The sequence below is a fragment of the Alligator sinensis genome, unplaced genomic scaffold (assembly GCF_000455745.1).
Source record: "Alligator sinensis unplaced genomic scaffold, ASM45574v1 scaffold208_1, whole genome shotgun sequence".
In the NCBI taxonomy this organism is placed as follows: Eukaryota; Metazoa; Chordata; order Crocodylia; family Alligatoridae; genus Alligator; species Alligator sinensis.
Window position 1 is genome coordinate 512,090 of NW_005842815.1, and position 13,461 is coordinate 525,550.

The 13,461-nt window shown below is 43.9% G+C and overlaps 1 protein-coding gene across 3 annotated transcripts in view; it reads right to left on the bottom strand.

The window, feature by feature from the left end:
• Positions 1 to 13,461, bottom strand: part of LOC102384892 (septin-11) — a 161,403-nt gene that overhangs the window by 82,067 nt on the left and 65,875 nt on the right. For all 3 annotated transcript variants that reach the window (XM_025191421.1, XM_014525509.2, XM_025191422.1), the window contains exons 6-9: positions 12,241 to 12,337; positions 9,462 to 9,630; positions 2,458 to 2,590; positions 886 to 1,073 (exon numbers count right to left, since the gene is read on the bottom strand). In XM_025191421.1, the coding sequence (XP_025047206.1) occupies positions 886 to 1,073; positions 2,458 to 2,590; positions 9,462 to 9,630; positions 12,241 to 12,337 (587 nt within the window). The remainder of the gene's footprint in view (positions 1 to 885; positions 1,074 to 2,457; positions 2,591 to 9,461; positions 9,631 to 12,240; positions 12,338 to 13,461) is intronic.

Genomic DNA, 13,461 nt, shown 5'->3' on the forward strand with positions numbered 1-13,461 from the left:
AGTAGGAATTTTACCATCCGTTGCAATTAGAGCAAAAGTGGACCAAAACTGAGTCTATTGGAAAATCCCGTCTGTAAATGCTAACCAAGGGACAAATTCTGCCCTTGAAAATATCCACCTCCTACTGAAGCCACCAAAAATTCCCCAGAGTATCTGGGGTGGAATGCAACTCAAAGTATAAAAGTATAATTGTAGAAAAACACAATGCCAGCATCTTTGCTAAACAAATCAGTTTTGCTAGCTTATTTACTTGATGAAGTCCATCTGCAATTGTCGATACCATTGATTTAAAAAAAGGAAAAAAAGCAACCCCCCCGCAACCAAAACACAAACTTCAAACCCACAAAAACAAATATTCAACATATTTGCTTTTGGCACCAATGTTTTCCATGTCAAAACAACACGGTGCTTTTGGTTATAACAAAACCCCTTAAGAATTACAAATCTGGAACTATTCCTAGGGTAAAAATGGGGAAGAAAACCTACAGACACATTTCCTTTGGCTCAGGAGGAAAAAAAAAGGTGAGTTCAGAGTGTCCCAAAGTTGGTCCAGCAGATGCTGACAGGTTACCAGTCAGACCTTCATTTCATGATTGCTCTTTCACACCAGTCAGTGAGAGCGCGAGCAAGCGAGTGTGTGCATGAGCAAGAGCATGCAAATGCAATGAAGATACCCTTTAATGAAAAGATCATCTCCCTTTTCCATCCCTTCAAAAGAACATTTTGATTTGATCAGTCTGGTAAAACTTGGTTTCCAGTCTGATGATAGGTGGGACGGGTTGGGGGGCAGGGTTGTGGAAAAAGCAAATATAAACATGGGTCAGGAAAAAAAATCAAAATAGAACTGGAGGAAGCCCACAAGGTTGTAGCATGACAGCCCCTTACTTTTTCTTGTCTTTGTCTTTCTTGGTTTGTTGGGAACCTGCCTGCTGGGCCTGTGACTGTAGTAGCTGAGCTGCAGCCTTCTTCTTTTGGAAGTTGCTCAGCTCCTCCTCAAGCTCCTTCTTTTTGTCTTCTACCTTTTTTTTCTCTTCTTGGTGTGTCCGCTTTAGAAGGTCAAACTTCTCATGGAGCTGTCCCGACAAGGGCATGATGAAAGAGGGGGAGAGAGCACTATTAGGTTTGCAAACACCTACACATGATTGCCAAGAGATGACAAATAGGAATCCACAGCATCAAAACCATTCTGACCTGCTGTGGTCTTTCTGAGTTCTTCGTAACATAAAAAAAATTCTCCACTATTTTCCTATAGTAAAAAAAACAAGTGAAAGCTAAGAGCTGTCATTTTCTGAGGGGTGTCTTGAGTGTAACAAGGTTAAGAACCAGTTTTATAGTCTAAGCAGCCAAGGTAGGGGAACTGTAACCATCTAGCCGAAAGTCAAAGGGAGTTTACATCTTATTTTCAAATGTAACAGGGTAAAATTTTCAGAAGTACACAAGGTCACATAGGAAGGTTGTAAAATATTTTATAACCCAATCCAGATTAGATTAAACTAATGGATTAAGATAAAGTCGTTCATATGGATACAAACAGACTGAAAAACAATAATTCTTTAGGAACCTACCAAAAAAATCCCAAATCCCATGAGAAGTAACATTTAAAGAGGAAAAATTGAAGTCGGTTATACACTAGCTGTTCTGACAAAAATCAGTATTTCATCCTTTGCCAACAGCACTGCTAGGAACAGTCTCAGTCTCTAGATTATTTATGTTTGAAACAATGGCAATCCCATTTTAAAAGGATTTATGGATTGAGCAGCACATTTGACTGAGTACTGCCACAGATGTGAGATTGGTGCCTGAAAGATCTAAACTTATGTTCAATCCTTGCCAGCATCTCCAACTGATTGCTGGGGCTTGCTGAGACAGCTCACAGCTATGTAGGGGTTGCATGGTCATTTTGAAAAAACGCACTCCTACAATTCACGTTTCATGTATGTTCTAGCTCTTCAGCTAGGCACAAATGAACTTAATCATATGATGTGCAGCCACCATAACAATGAAAGTGTACAAGTGCCCAGGGTGAAGGTTGCCCTTAGGCCATTTACAGATGTTTCTACACTTGCCAACTCAGAGGCCACTTCCCTGGAAGGAAAAGCAGAGACCATTCAGCAGAAAAACCTCCCATCAACAGAACCAGCACAGGTGCCTAAGGGAATTCTAGCTAACAAAAGAATTTTCTGACAACTTCACAACACCCAAAGTGAGATGGTACTATTCCCCCAGGTCTACAGATGGAGAATGCAAGCAAGCGAAGTAGGAGACTTGTCTCAGGTCACTTCAGATATCTGTGGTGGAGCAGGGACTGGACTGCTGGTCTCTTCCCCACATTCTAGTAAGCACCCTAACCATCCCCAGTCAGTAGGATTGGGAGTTGGGTGGCCAACGCTTTTACAATCCTTTGGAAATCCCAGCAGAAACCTGTGTGCCCAATCCACTTAACAAGAAAATGCTCACATCTTTTTCTGCTTCTTTCAGCTCTGCTTCTTTTTCCTTCACTCTCATGACAAACATCTGTCTCATTTCTTCTTCCTTCTTCTGGAGCTCACCCAGGAATTCATTCCTCTTCGCTTCATAGGTCTCTTGAAGACTGTTGAAAACATCCAGGGGTGGGGGGAGGGGAACAAAACACAAACAGAAAAGGATAGTCAAGGTCTTGCTTAATACATGGATGAGACCCTTTGTGGCATCTAGTAGTGCTAGCACATTTCCCTCATGCTGAATGGCACCATGGGGCCCTGGTTGGGTGGGAGACCTAACCACATCTCCTTAAGAGCAGCTCCAGTTTTCCAGAAGACCAGAGGGTGGAAGATGAACCAATATATAAACTGAATGAACTGTACGAGTCTAAGTCACACAAGACAGATGATCTGAAAACATCACCTGCATGTGCATTTACAGTAATGCAGCTGCTAACATGGCTTTCCTCTGCTGGTCAGCTCTACATTCCAGCCTGTTGCAACCCTTCTAGTTGCATTTCTACTCATCTCTTCTATCCTATATTCATGGAACAATGACCAAGGCAACTCCGTACAGAATCAGGGCCTGTGTATTTCAAAAACCACTGTTACAAAATTACTTAAACACTTGCATTCTTCCTCTGAATTATCACTTCCTTATTAAACCTAAACCAATCTGTTATTTGGCATGTATGGACTTCTCAAATGTCAAACTTTTGGAGCATAAAATGTGTCAGCCTACACCTCTGTGTATGGCTGTGATTTTCAGACTCCCTTAGAAGCATAGGATGCCAAATTCATTTTAACTTCATTCCTTGGCAGCTTTGAAAAAAATTCAGCCATAACAATAGCTTGGGTAGAATGACAACTGTTTCCCTATGATGCATTCCTGAAGACAAAAAGCTGTTTCAATTAAAGCTCTTTTGCTCTAGGTCTAATCAGAGCAGGCAGTGCTCTCTTGTGTGTGCATGTATGTGAAATGGGAAGCAATACTTAAGACAAACAAGAGCATGTACAACCTTTCCTCCTGCTTTGGATAGGGATTTCTCCTTTATTGCATGCAACAGTTTTTGTTGTCAAATCTTGTCCCTTCATTCCAATTAAACATGACTTCTAAACTATGCCAAATCTTGGGCTTCCCTTTACCAAGTGTTGAGCATTTCTGAATCCCATTAAACTTCCTTTCCCAGTGTCCTACAGGAACAGGTTTCTCATGGAGTTGGACATGAACCTCTTGACCCCAGTTCAGCTTTGAATGGCAGAGTTCTCATAAAATTTTTCTTCTCCAGGGGTTTTTAGCCCTGTGTGACTGACTGATTCTGGGCTGCATCCAGAAGCACAGTGGATCTGAATCAGAACCTTCCTGAAATTGTTAAGCTTCTGGTTCTGACCCATCTTCAAATGTCAAACTAGGGGCTATGAAAAAAATCCTCCTCCTTCCTCAACAGATCCACTGCCCAAAGGTGCTTCCATTTTTATCAGTTTGCTTTAGTGAGGAGCAGAGACTTGCAATAGTGACATGTCCTCCTAGAAAGCAGCAAAATAAAACCAAAAGCCTCATGCTATGTGGTTAATCATATCCTGTGCCTCAAACCATCTCCTGCCAACCTCATTTCCAAAAAAAGGAGCAGCACAGCAAGAGGCACTAATCTTGGCAGGGGAGGGGCAGGGTAAGAAACACAGAGCTTTTGTTTTAGCCCCTTATGCAAATCCCTGACTTGGTGTGAAGCTTTTGACTAAAACCAAAGCCAGTAAAGCAAATTTCTTTGCTGGAGCTATGTCAGCAGAGTCTGACCTAGCAGTTCCCAATCACATCTGAGAAAGTGGCCTGTAGCCTAGAGGATATTCAGACCAGAGCCATTTGGAATTTCTGCAACTTCTTACTATTACGGAGTTCAAGAAAATCTATTGTTTCCTGACAAGAAGCAAATAGAGTTGACCTAGATGACATGCTGAAAGAAAATGCCCCAAACCTTACCAAGAAAAGTGTTTCCAAATTATGGCTTTGTTAAATAATAATAATAATAATAATAAAAAAGCCTTTGTAGGATTTACTGTAAAGATTCCTCAACTTCTAGCCAAGGTGCTGGGGAAAGGATTCTGCAGGAGGAGGAAAATGAACATGAGACAAAGGGACTGAAACAGCAACGGGTCTCCAAAGGCTTTGAGAACAAATAAGCTTCTCCTGCACAAAAAGACAAACTACTCTTTGGTTACAAATGCTGATGCTACCTCCAATTTAGACTTGTCTCAGAAGTAACTGGAATATGAGTAAGCAGTGGCAGCATTCTTCTGATTAACTCAATTTTGCAAGGCTGCCAACCCCTCCATTGTACACCTTATTGCAACAGCTGAAGCAGCTAAACAGTTTGCTGCTAATTTCCTATCCAGCTCAGCTCAAAATGTATGAAGCACTTGCAGCTCCTTACAGGCATAATGTAAATCTCCTGGGGAACTGAGAAACCTGTAGCTCACAAAGCTCAGACTTAAGGGAATACACGTGCCCTGGGAGAAGTTAGTAGGTTAGGATTCTTTCCTTTGTTTCCCTCATATTGGAAATACTTCTACTTCAGCAAAAGGTTGCTGTCTTTAATGGAACAGGAGCTTTTTAAACTAGCATCCATCAGATATAGAAATGATGTCTCTTCTCATTTCTTTTCTCTTCGTAGTTTGGTCAAAAGCGGCCTCAGGCATACAGGAAGCAATGGAAATTCCTTGGATTCCTGAAAAGGAGAGGCTGAACCCATCTTAAGTCATTATCCTCCAGAAAGGAAATCAAATAAAGCTTCACACTTCAGTTTGCTAGAGGGACAGGGCATGATCTCTCTTACACACGTAGAGGAGGAATGTCACTGAAATCAATTAAGGCTACTGTTATCTTGGCCAGCAGCAACTCAAACCCTACCCTAGACAACCTTTGTGTTTCACATTGTGGGTCTGACTCCCCATTTGCACTGGGACAATTCCAGTGAAGTCAATGATGTTACTCCAGCGTCTGTTAGAGGAGAGTAAGGATATACACATACCTCTGCCGGCTATGGAGCACACCAGTGTTTCTGTTGCCAAAAATGTTTGCAGTAATTGGTGCCAGCATGCGATCTGTTTGCAATCTCAGGGATTAGTGTCGATACTCCTTTTCACAATAAAAAGCCTCATAATAGGTTATGTACTCTAAGGCCACAACTTCCAAACAAGCACAGACGTGTGGTATTTGGCACCGCAGACGTGTCTATGGTACCACACACTGAATATGCAGGAGTTCCCTACACTGCCCCCTTGCCGTGAAAGGGGAGGGGGGGCCCCCTTGCAGTGAAAGGGGAGGTGGGGAGGGGCGGTGGCCCTGGGAAATCCTGAGTTTAAAAAAAACCCACACTGAAAAAAGCAGGGTGGCGCATATGGCGGCAGCATGCACCCCCAAAACCAGAGCCTGGTCAGCTGGAGCCACTCCTGACGCAGCTGCAGCCCTGGGAGGCACCCAGGACCCCAGATAAGGCTGCTAGGGCCTTCCCTATCTCACCTGAGATAACCTGCTGAATGCTAGAGCATGCATGGCATGTGCTTTTCCGAGGGACAAATACAAGGTATGCTGCTGCTGCTTGTCCCTTGGGAAACAAACATCTACACTTGTCTGGAAGCAGCCTAAGAGGTTATTTAGACCCATGCTACCTCAATGGTGTAGTACTGGCAATGCAGGAAGATTCAAGTTTTGGATCCAACTCAACTCTAGCCAGGAAAAGCTTGTGTTACTGAAGAGGCAACATGCTCAGTTAAGTGGATGGAGAGAAACAAGAGACTGGTGAAGGAGGGGGAAACCCCCAAAACTGCTGTCACTCATTAGTGACTCAATAGCAAAGAGGCTCTGCTGTGCCAGATAAGACAGTGAGCCAAATCCAGCACACCAGTCGGCAGTACACTGTGCCCGACACCTCAGATGAAGGTGCCCTTCCCATATATCACATATTTCACTGTGAAATGCTGCAAGACAGTCAGTGAGGATGTGGCAACCAATTTATTAATCGAAGCACAAGATTTAAATCACCTCCATCTTTCTGAAGCTACAAGTGTTCCTGGTCAGAGTTGTCCTGTCCCTTTTTAAATCCAACAACAGCATTTGCTCCTGACATCCTGCAGCTATACAGAGTGCAGCCTGCAAAGAACAGCAGCATCCATTCCCTAAGAAGGATGAATTGATCAAGGGGTGGGGGAAGGGTACTTCTTGTATGGGGCCTGCGGACCTAAGCAGACTCCTTCAAAAAAGCAAAAGGAAGTAAGAAGCATGTCTAAAGCGACCTACAATCCTCCTCCTGCTAGGAGGTCTGCACCAGGATGCCTGGGGTGCAGCAAATTACAAAGCAAATTGGAGAGTGGACAGATAAATCTGCAGTCTGCCCTTGATTGGACAGTTCAGAACCATCAGGAAAAAACTGTGATAGAACCTACCACAAAGTCAGAAAGTGCCCTTTGGAAGTTAAAAGAAGTATCAACCCTCAAATGAGCTTCTCCCCTGTTAGCAGACACTAGTCAAACACTCATCAGACTCTGGCTACTCATACTTTGACATTATCCAGATTATGGACCAGAACTTATTGCACTGGGTAAGATTCCTGCCCCAGAGAGATCAGACTGGCAGAAAGGGGAGCAAGAGGTTGCTACAAGGAAGTAATAAGATGATCCTGGTCAGCATGATAGACTGTGGCCAGAGATGTGGGGCGGAAAACGGAAAATTTTCCGTGGGAAATTTTCCATTTCTAAAAATTCATTGTTTCATAAAATTCATTAGTAACAATGAATGGATGCCAATACAATATTAGGCAAGCTTGGCAGTTTCAAAGGTGTAATTCATGTTTTTCAGGTGATTATCCCTAGGAAATGTGTGAGAGAGTACACGTTTTATTGATTTGTAAACAGGAGGGTAAATTCACTTACATTATAATCCAAACCAAAAGTCAAGTTATGAATTCACCTAATTGGCTGTGCAGGCCAAATCAAAACCAAAGCATGGCATATCATGCACAGTTCTTTGAGTGTACTAAAATTAGTGCACCTTCAGTTTTTTTCTTAAATTTAAACAAACAATGTAAGGGAAATACATGCTATTCTACATTGTCTTTACAGTTTTACAAGTATTCTAATAAAAGTAATTTCTTTCTACATAAAGCTTTGAATTTGTTTGAATATAACATTTAAACCACATTAAGTGTGCTATATTTAATTCTTTTCCTAATCAAATATTTCAGTCCAAATGTTTGTGGCTATTGGGACATAAAATTAACATGGGGTACTTCTTTTGGTGTTGTTAAACTAAATAGAAGTCAAATAAACATGCTAAATCCGATCACGCTCTATTTGGGGCATTGGAAAATTTTCTGGAAAACCCACATCTCTGGCTGTGGCATCCGTATGCTGGCTGCTGAACATTCGAGTTTGGTATAGATGTCATAGCAAGAGGAACAGTCTAAAGGAGGGACCTGAGAGACTAATAAAGTCATGTTTCAGATGTTTATGAGATGCTTTCTCCCAAAGGGCAGTTTTGGGGGAAAACATGAAGTTTGCTGGCTTGCATATCTAACAAGCCAGGGATGGAGGTTGGCCTGACAGAGTGGTTGGAGACAGGTGCGGACCTCTCAATACTGAGAGGCAGGCAGGGATGTGCTGTGAAAGGTCTTTCAAGTGAAGAGCAGCAGCTGATGGTTCTTGCAATATAAGCAGCAGCCAGCAGAGTGTTTAACTTAACTCCCAGGGAGACAAAGCAATTTTCACAGCAGCTGCTGTGAATGTCACAATTTTCAAAGTACAAACTGCAGGATTCGCAGGCATTTCCCAGCAGCCCCACCCCTCACCACTGACTGGCAGAGAGGCAGATACTGTACAATTTAACAGCAAATTCTGCTGAAAGTAAATTATATAATTTATCATATTATAAATCTAAATATTAATTTAAATCTAAATTTAAATCATATAAATATAAATGAATATATAATATAAATTGTAATTTATATCATCATAATTGATTATATGTAGCATTCTAGAAAACAGTTTAGAAATACTAATTAACGCTAATCTGAATAGAAACACTTTCACTTTACTCACTAGTGCCTTCACTTAGTCTATGTCAGTAGCAGACAGTAACTCAACCGTATGATCTCTAGCTGCAATGACTGTCATGTTGTCTCTGTATTGCAGTAAGCACCAGGGCATTCTAAAACAGAGTACTATATGAATAAGCAGAGTTTTTTAGATTGATTTAATGGGAAATTGCAGTCATTGCAATATTTCCTGGCAATCCTGGACAATGCTGTTTTTTTGCACATCCACAAAAATCACAAAACCACAAATTAAGCAGACCCACAGTGATGCAATCAATGCAACAGGATAGTAAAGCTATCTTTGGTATGCCTTGTATTTTTTTAGGATGGTCTGAACAAGGCAGACTTTTCTCTCCTGTTGCATCAAAATGCATAACAACCCCCCTGTCCACAGTGAGGTCTCATGAGATATGGGAGCATCCTGCCAGCCATATTTCTGGAATGTCCATCCCAGCTTCCTCCGTTTCTCTGATACATGAGCCCTCAAGATTTTGAGACCATCTATCCTGCAACAGAAGGCACAAGGGCAGCACAGAGCAGCTTTAAAACTAGCATGGGTAATAACAGGCTGCCCACCTAATTATGTACCAGGGATTGCTGGGGGGCTTGTGCTGCAAGTTCATGGTATTTTTCACCTGTACTTCCTAAGATATACCCAGCAGGCTGCAAACATGCCTTCCATTACAGCATAGGTGCTCTCTTGTGGAAGGAGACAAGGCAGTACTTTCATGACCCATCAATGCTAGACTAATCAGCATGAAGAATTCAAATGTGCACAAAACAGAGGCAACTCCTCTGATCACAATCTATAAAAAGATACTACCTTCCCCCCACTTTCTTGGCGCTCTCACATATATACATCCATTCAGCTGCGCCTGCTTTTTAGTTGCACAGGTCAATGCTCTTGCTTTCATACCTAAATGGTTTGCTATCTGGGTCAGTATCTTTGAATCCCATTTCTTCTAGCTTGCAGCGCCTGTAGAGTTCATAGTGCCGTGTGTGCGTCTGCTCTCTCAAGTCCTCCATGTTCACACGGATCAGCATCTCCCGCAGCTTCACAAAGTCACAGTGGTTTTCATTTTCAACTACCAAGAGGAAAATATAAATAAATAAAATGGCCTGGCCTGGTCACAATGGGAAAATAAAATCAATGGGAAAACTAAATTCAGTGGGTTTCTTTCACTCCTTTTTCTAAAGAGAGGCCCCAAGTAACTCAGCTCCAAAGCTATGAAATTACTTTTAGTACACGAAGAGCCCTGCTGATATCAGATGCTTACAGACTTCAAAGGAGGCATGTACTGCTGTGCCTTACTAAGATGGGGTCTCAAACGTTTAAAACAGGAACCAATAGGATGCTCATCAAGGCCTTTAGTTTTATTTGCTTTATCACCAAGGATCCTCGTTTTCCGTTTAAAAAAAAAAAAAGCAAATTCCCGGATTTAAAAAAACAGGCAAATTATCTGACTATTTCCCTCCCACCCCAATCTGCATTTTTCTGCGATTAAAACAAAATGCTATACAGTATATACATACATACACACACTGGTAGGCTTTCAATTTGCTCAAAAATTGTAAATATATCAATAAAACATTGTATTCAACTGATACATGTGTGTGTGTATGTGTGTACAATGTTGTTTTCTCTCTCTCTCTAGAAAATAATATATGACAGGTCTATATTCTAGGTCTATTTCTATATAGATATATATAGAAAACAACATTCTACAGGTATCAGTTGAATACAATGTTTTATTGATATATTTACAATTTTTAAGCAAATTGGAAGCCTACCAGTGCCTCAATCACTATAATCAAATCAATTCTAAATACCTATACATTTTGGTGTTATATTTTGGGGATTTTTATCATGGAAAGTAAGAGCTCCCCCTGCCCCCTTTGCTCACCAGGACACGGGTTCAGCTGCAGCTCTCTCCCCTGACTCTTTGTGGTGCTGAGTAACCCTGTTATGCCAGTGCTCTGCCCATGCCATTACCCCTCACTCCCAACCCACAGCCCACCAACCCCTGCTGGTGCCCCTCATAGCCCTGATATGCTGGTGCGCAACCCTGCTGGTGCCCTTCACTCTGCACCCACAGCCCCCCATACCTCTGCCAGTGCTCCTCACTCACCACCCACAGCCTCCCCCAGCCGTCACTCACCACCCACAACCCCTCCACACTTTTCCCCCAGCCCTGCTGGTGCCCCTAATTTGCCACCTACAGCTGTCCCCCAACCACTGCAAGGGCCTGGGGGGAGCAGGAACCCCATCCACAACCCCAACACCCCTACTTGTGCTCCTCAATCCCTACCTGCAGCCCCCCTGTGGCCCCCAGCTGCCATGGCTATGGGCCCAGATCCACAGCCCCGTGCAACAGTGCCTGAACTCCAGCTGCCACCTGTAGGAGGCGGCAGCGGTTGCTGCAATGGAGCAGAACCCAGCTCCCCCTCCTCCACGGGTGGCCCAGCCTGTGTGGGAGTTAGGGGGAAGAGTAGATGTCGTCTGCCTGATGTGGGCTTGGGCTCTCCACCCTACTGTCCTACCCTGGGGACTTTCACAGCCCAGCGGGCAGGACCCAGCATGGCAGATCAGAGCAGAACAGAACCAGGCAGGGAAGTTTGGTGCCATCGCCGGGCATCTGGTGCCACCATGGCGAGGCACCTCCTGCCCTCTCAGCAGCAACGAGGGGTACAACTCTGCACTGCTCTCTCTGCTACTCCTGGGTGGGCAGGAGGTGCCTTGCCATGGCAGAGCAGGGGGTGGTGATGGCACCAAGCTTCCCCACCCATCTCTGCCCTGCCACGTCAGGTCTCACCCACCATGCAAGGGACCCTGAGCCTGCAGCCCACACTCACCCCTGCCCTGTGTACAAGCCTGGGGGGCACATGCTCCCCATGGCCTCCCCAGGAGTGCACACAGCAGCAGGGAACCAGCTCCCTGCTGCCCCCAGGACAAACCACCCATGACCCTGTCCTGCTCCCCACCTGGGCCCTGCAGCCACACATTTGGCCCCAGGCCTTAGGCCCCACCCCAGCTGGGCAGCAGCCTCAGACCTGCCCAACTGCCTCCCTCCCTCACTATGGGGGCCTCAATCCCACCCCCACACTAGACTTACTCGCAGAAAGCTGCTCTCCAGGCTGCCTGGCAGCCATGTGCATGTGGTACATGCACAGATGCACATGGTGCCCCCTGCCTGATTGCCCTTCTCCTGCTCCCCCCAGGCCCTTGCAGCCTAGACTTCTGCCAGCCCGCAAAGGCAAACCTGCCATTTCCCATGTTTCTTTCCTTAAATTGAGAAAATCCAGGCTTTACTGTTTTTCCATGGCAAATGGAAAACCCAGATCTCTGTTTATCACTGCTCTCCCAAATCTCTCCCCCATGCAAAGATGTAAAAAGCTGTATTTCAGCAAGGAGCTTTGGACTCTTCTTCTCCAGGAGTGAATTACAGGTCCTAGCTTTGCTGGCATCTATGTTCCATGCTGAATTTTCAAATGCAATAAGAGACAAATTTCACTGTCACATGCACACAGGGTTTTCAGCGGCTTCAAACAAGAGCTAGCACATCTGAAGGGGAGGAAGAGGGATGGTATTTGTCATTTTATTGATACTCTGTAAGGTTTTAAAGGTGAAATCAGCTTCCCTTTTGAGTGGACAGCATAAAAATAACCAGGGTCTTTTTCCTTCTATCTTGACATACCCTGCACAACACCCCAAGGATACTGCCTGGCCTTTGCCATCTTGTTGCCAATTTTCACTTCTTCAGTGCTGCCAACAACTGCAAATGGAAGGTGGACCTAAAAACAAAACACAAAACAACACACACAAGAAGTTAGGGATTTCCTCTGCTGCTTTGCCAAGAAGGAAACACTCACTATTCCTTAAGACAACTATACTGACTTTCAGTTACTGAAATGCCTCTGCACTGGATGCTCTGGATTAGAGGTATGCTCTCTGACTTCATAGAGAGAAGTGTCTTTACATTGCAGATGACTGCTTTTCTCGTAAACCATCTCTCTTGCTTTTTGTTATAACATGGGTATTATATTTAAGGCTCCATGCACTTTGAGCTTCAAAGCCGTTGTATCTGTTTTCATAACAAACGTAATATCTCCCTTGCTTCACATGGGACAGGCTGCCAAAGAGACACTTAGCCCTGCAAATATGAGTAACTGCTGTTTGTGCATACGTATTTACTGCACTGATGGGAAGTTCATCACAATGTCTGTGTCCTTTGCAGGAGTCTAGTTAACAGACTGGAACATTAAATCAAGCAAAAAGTAAAGCTAAGAGAAAGGCAATTAAAACACAGGAATGTGCTACAGCTAGAAGCTTCAGATCTTTCTGTCAAAGGGTTGGATTACAAGATAAGGTGCAACCGAAAGCAAGGGACTGTGAGTAAACAGCAACTCTCACACCGCCAAATAAGTCATTTCCCACTTCCTACAGATTACTACTACAAACACATGCATGGGAATCTGGTGCTGGCCTGCACACAGTCAAACCATGATGCTCTGTGACCAGCTATGCTGTGCTAATCAGTGAGAAAGCACATTTGTATGGGAGAAGACCCTGAGCTATGGCTCTGCTTCCTCCTAAGCAGCTCCTTATAGAAGATGCTAGAAAGCAAGGGGCTAAAAAAGCAAAAAAATTCACCAAAGAGGGTTTCGTATCAGTCCAGTGAGATGTAAGGTCTTGCAATGCCAGATATGCTGTAAAAGGCATAATCCCTCCCAAGAGGAAGCCTGGCCTGAGTGGTTGGTTGCCTCAGGAAAGCTCAGCCAGATGGTGCTTTTGCTATGTCAGTGTTATTCTAATGGGCTGCTGTGTACCAAAGGGTGAGTCTAACCTATATTGCTTCTAATTGGCATCTGAAGTAGTGAGCTTCAGCCCCAGAGGTTCACATGTATATACACCCCCC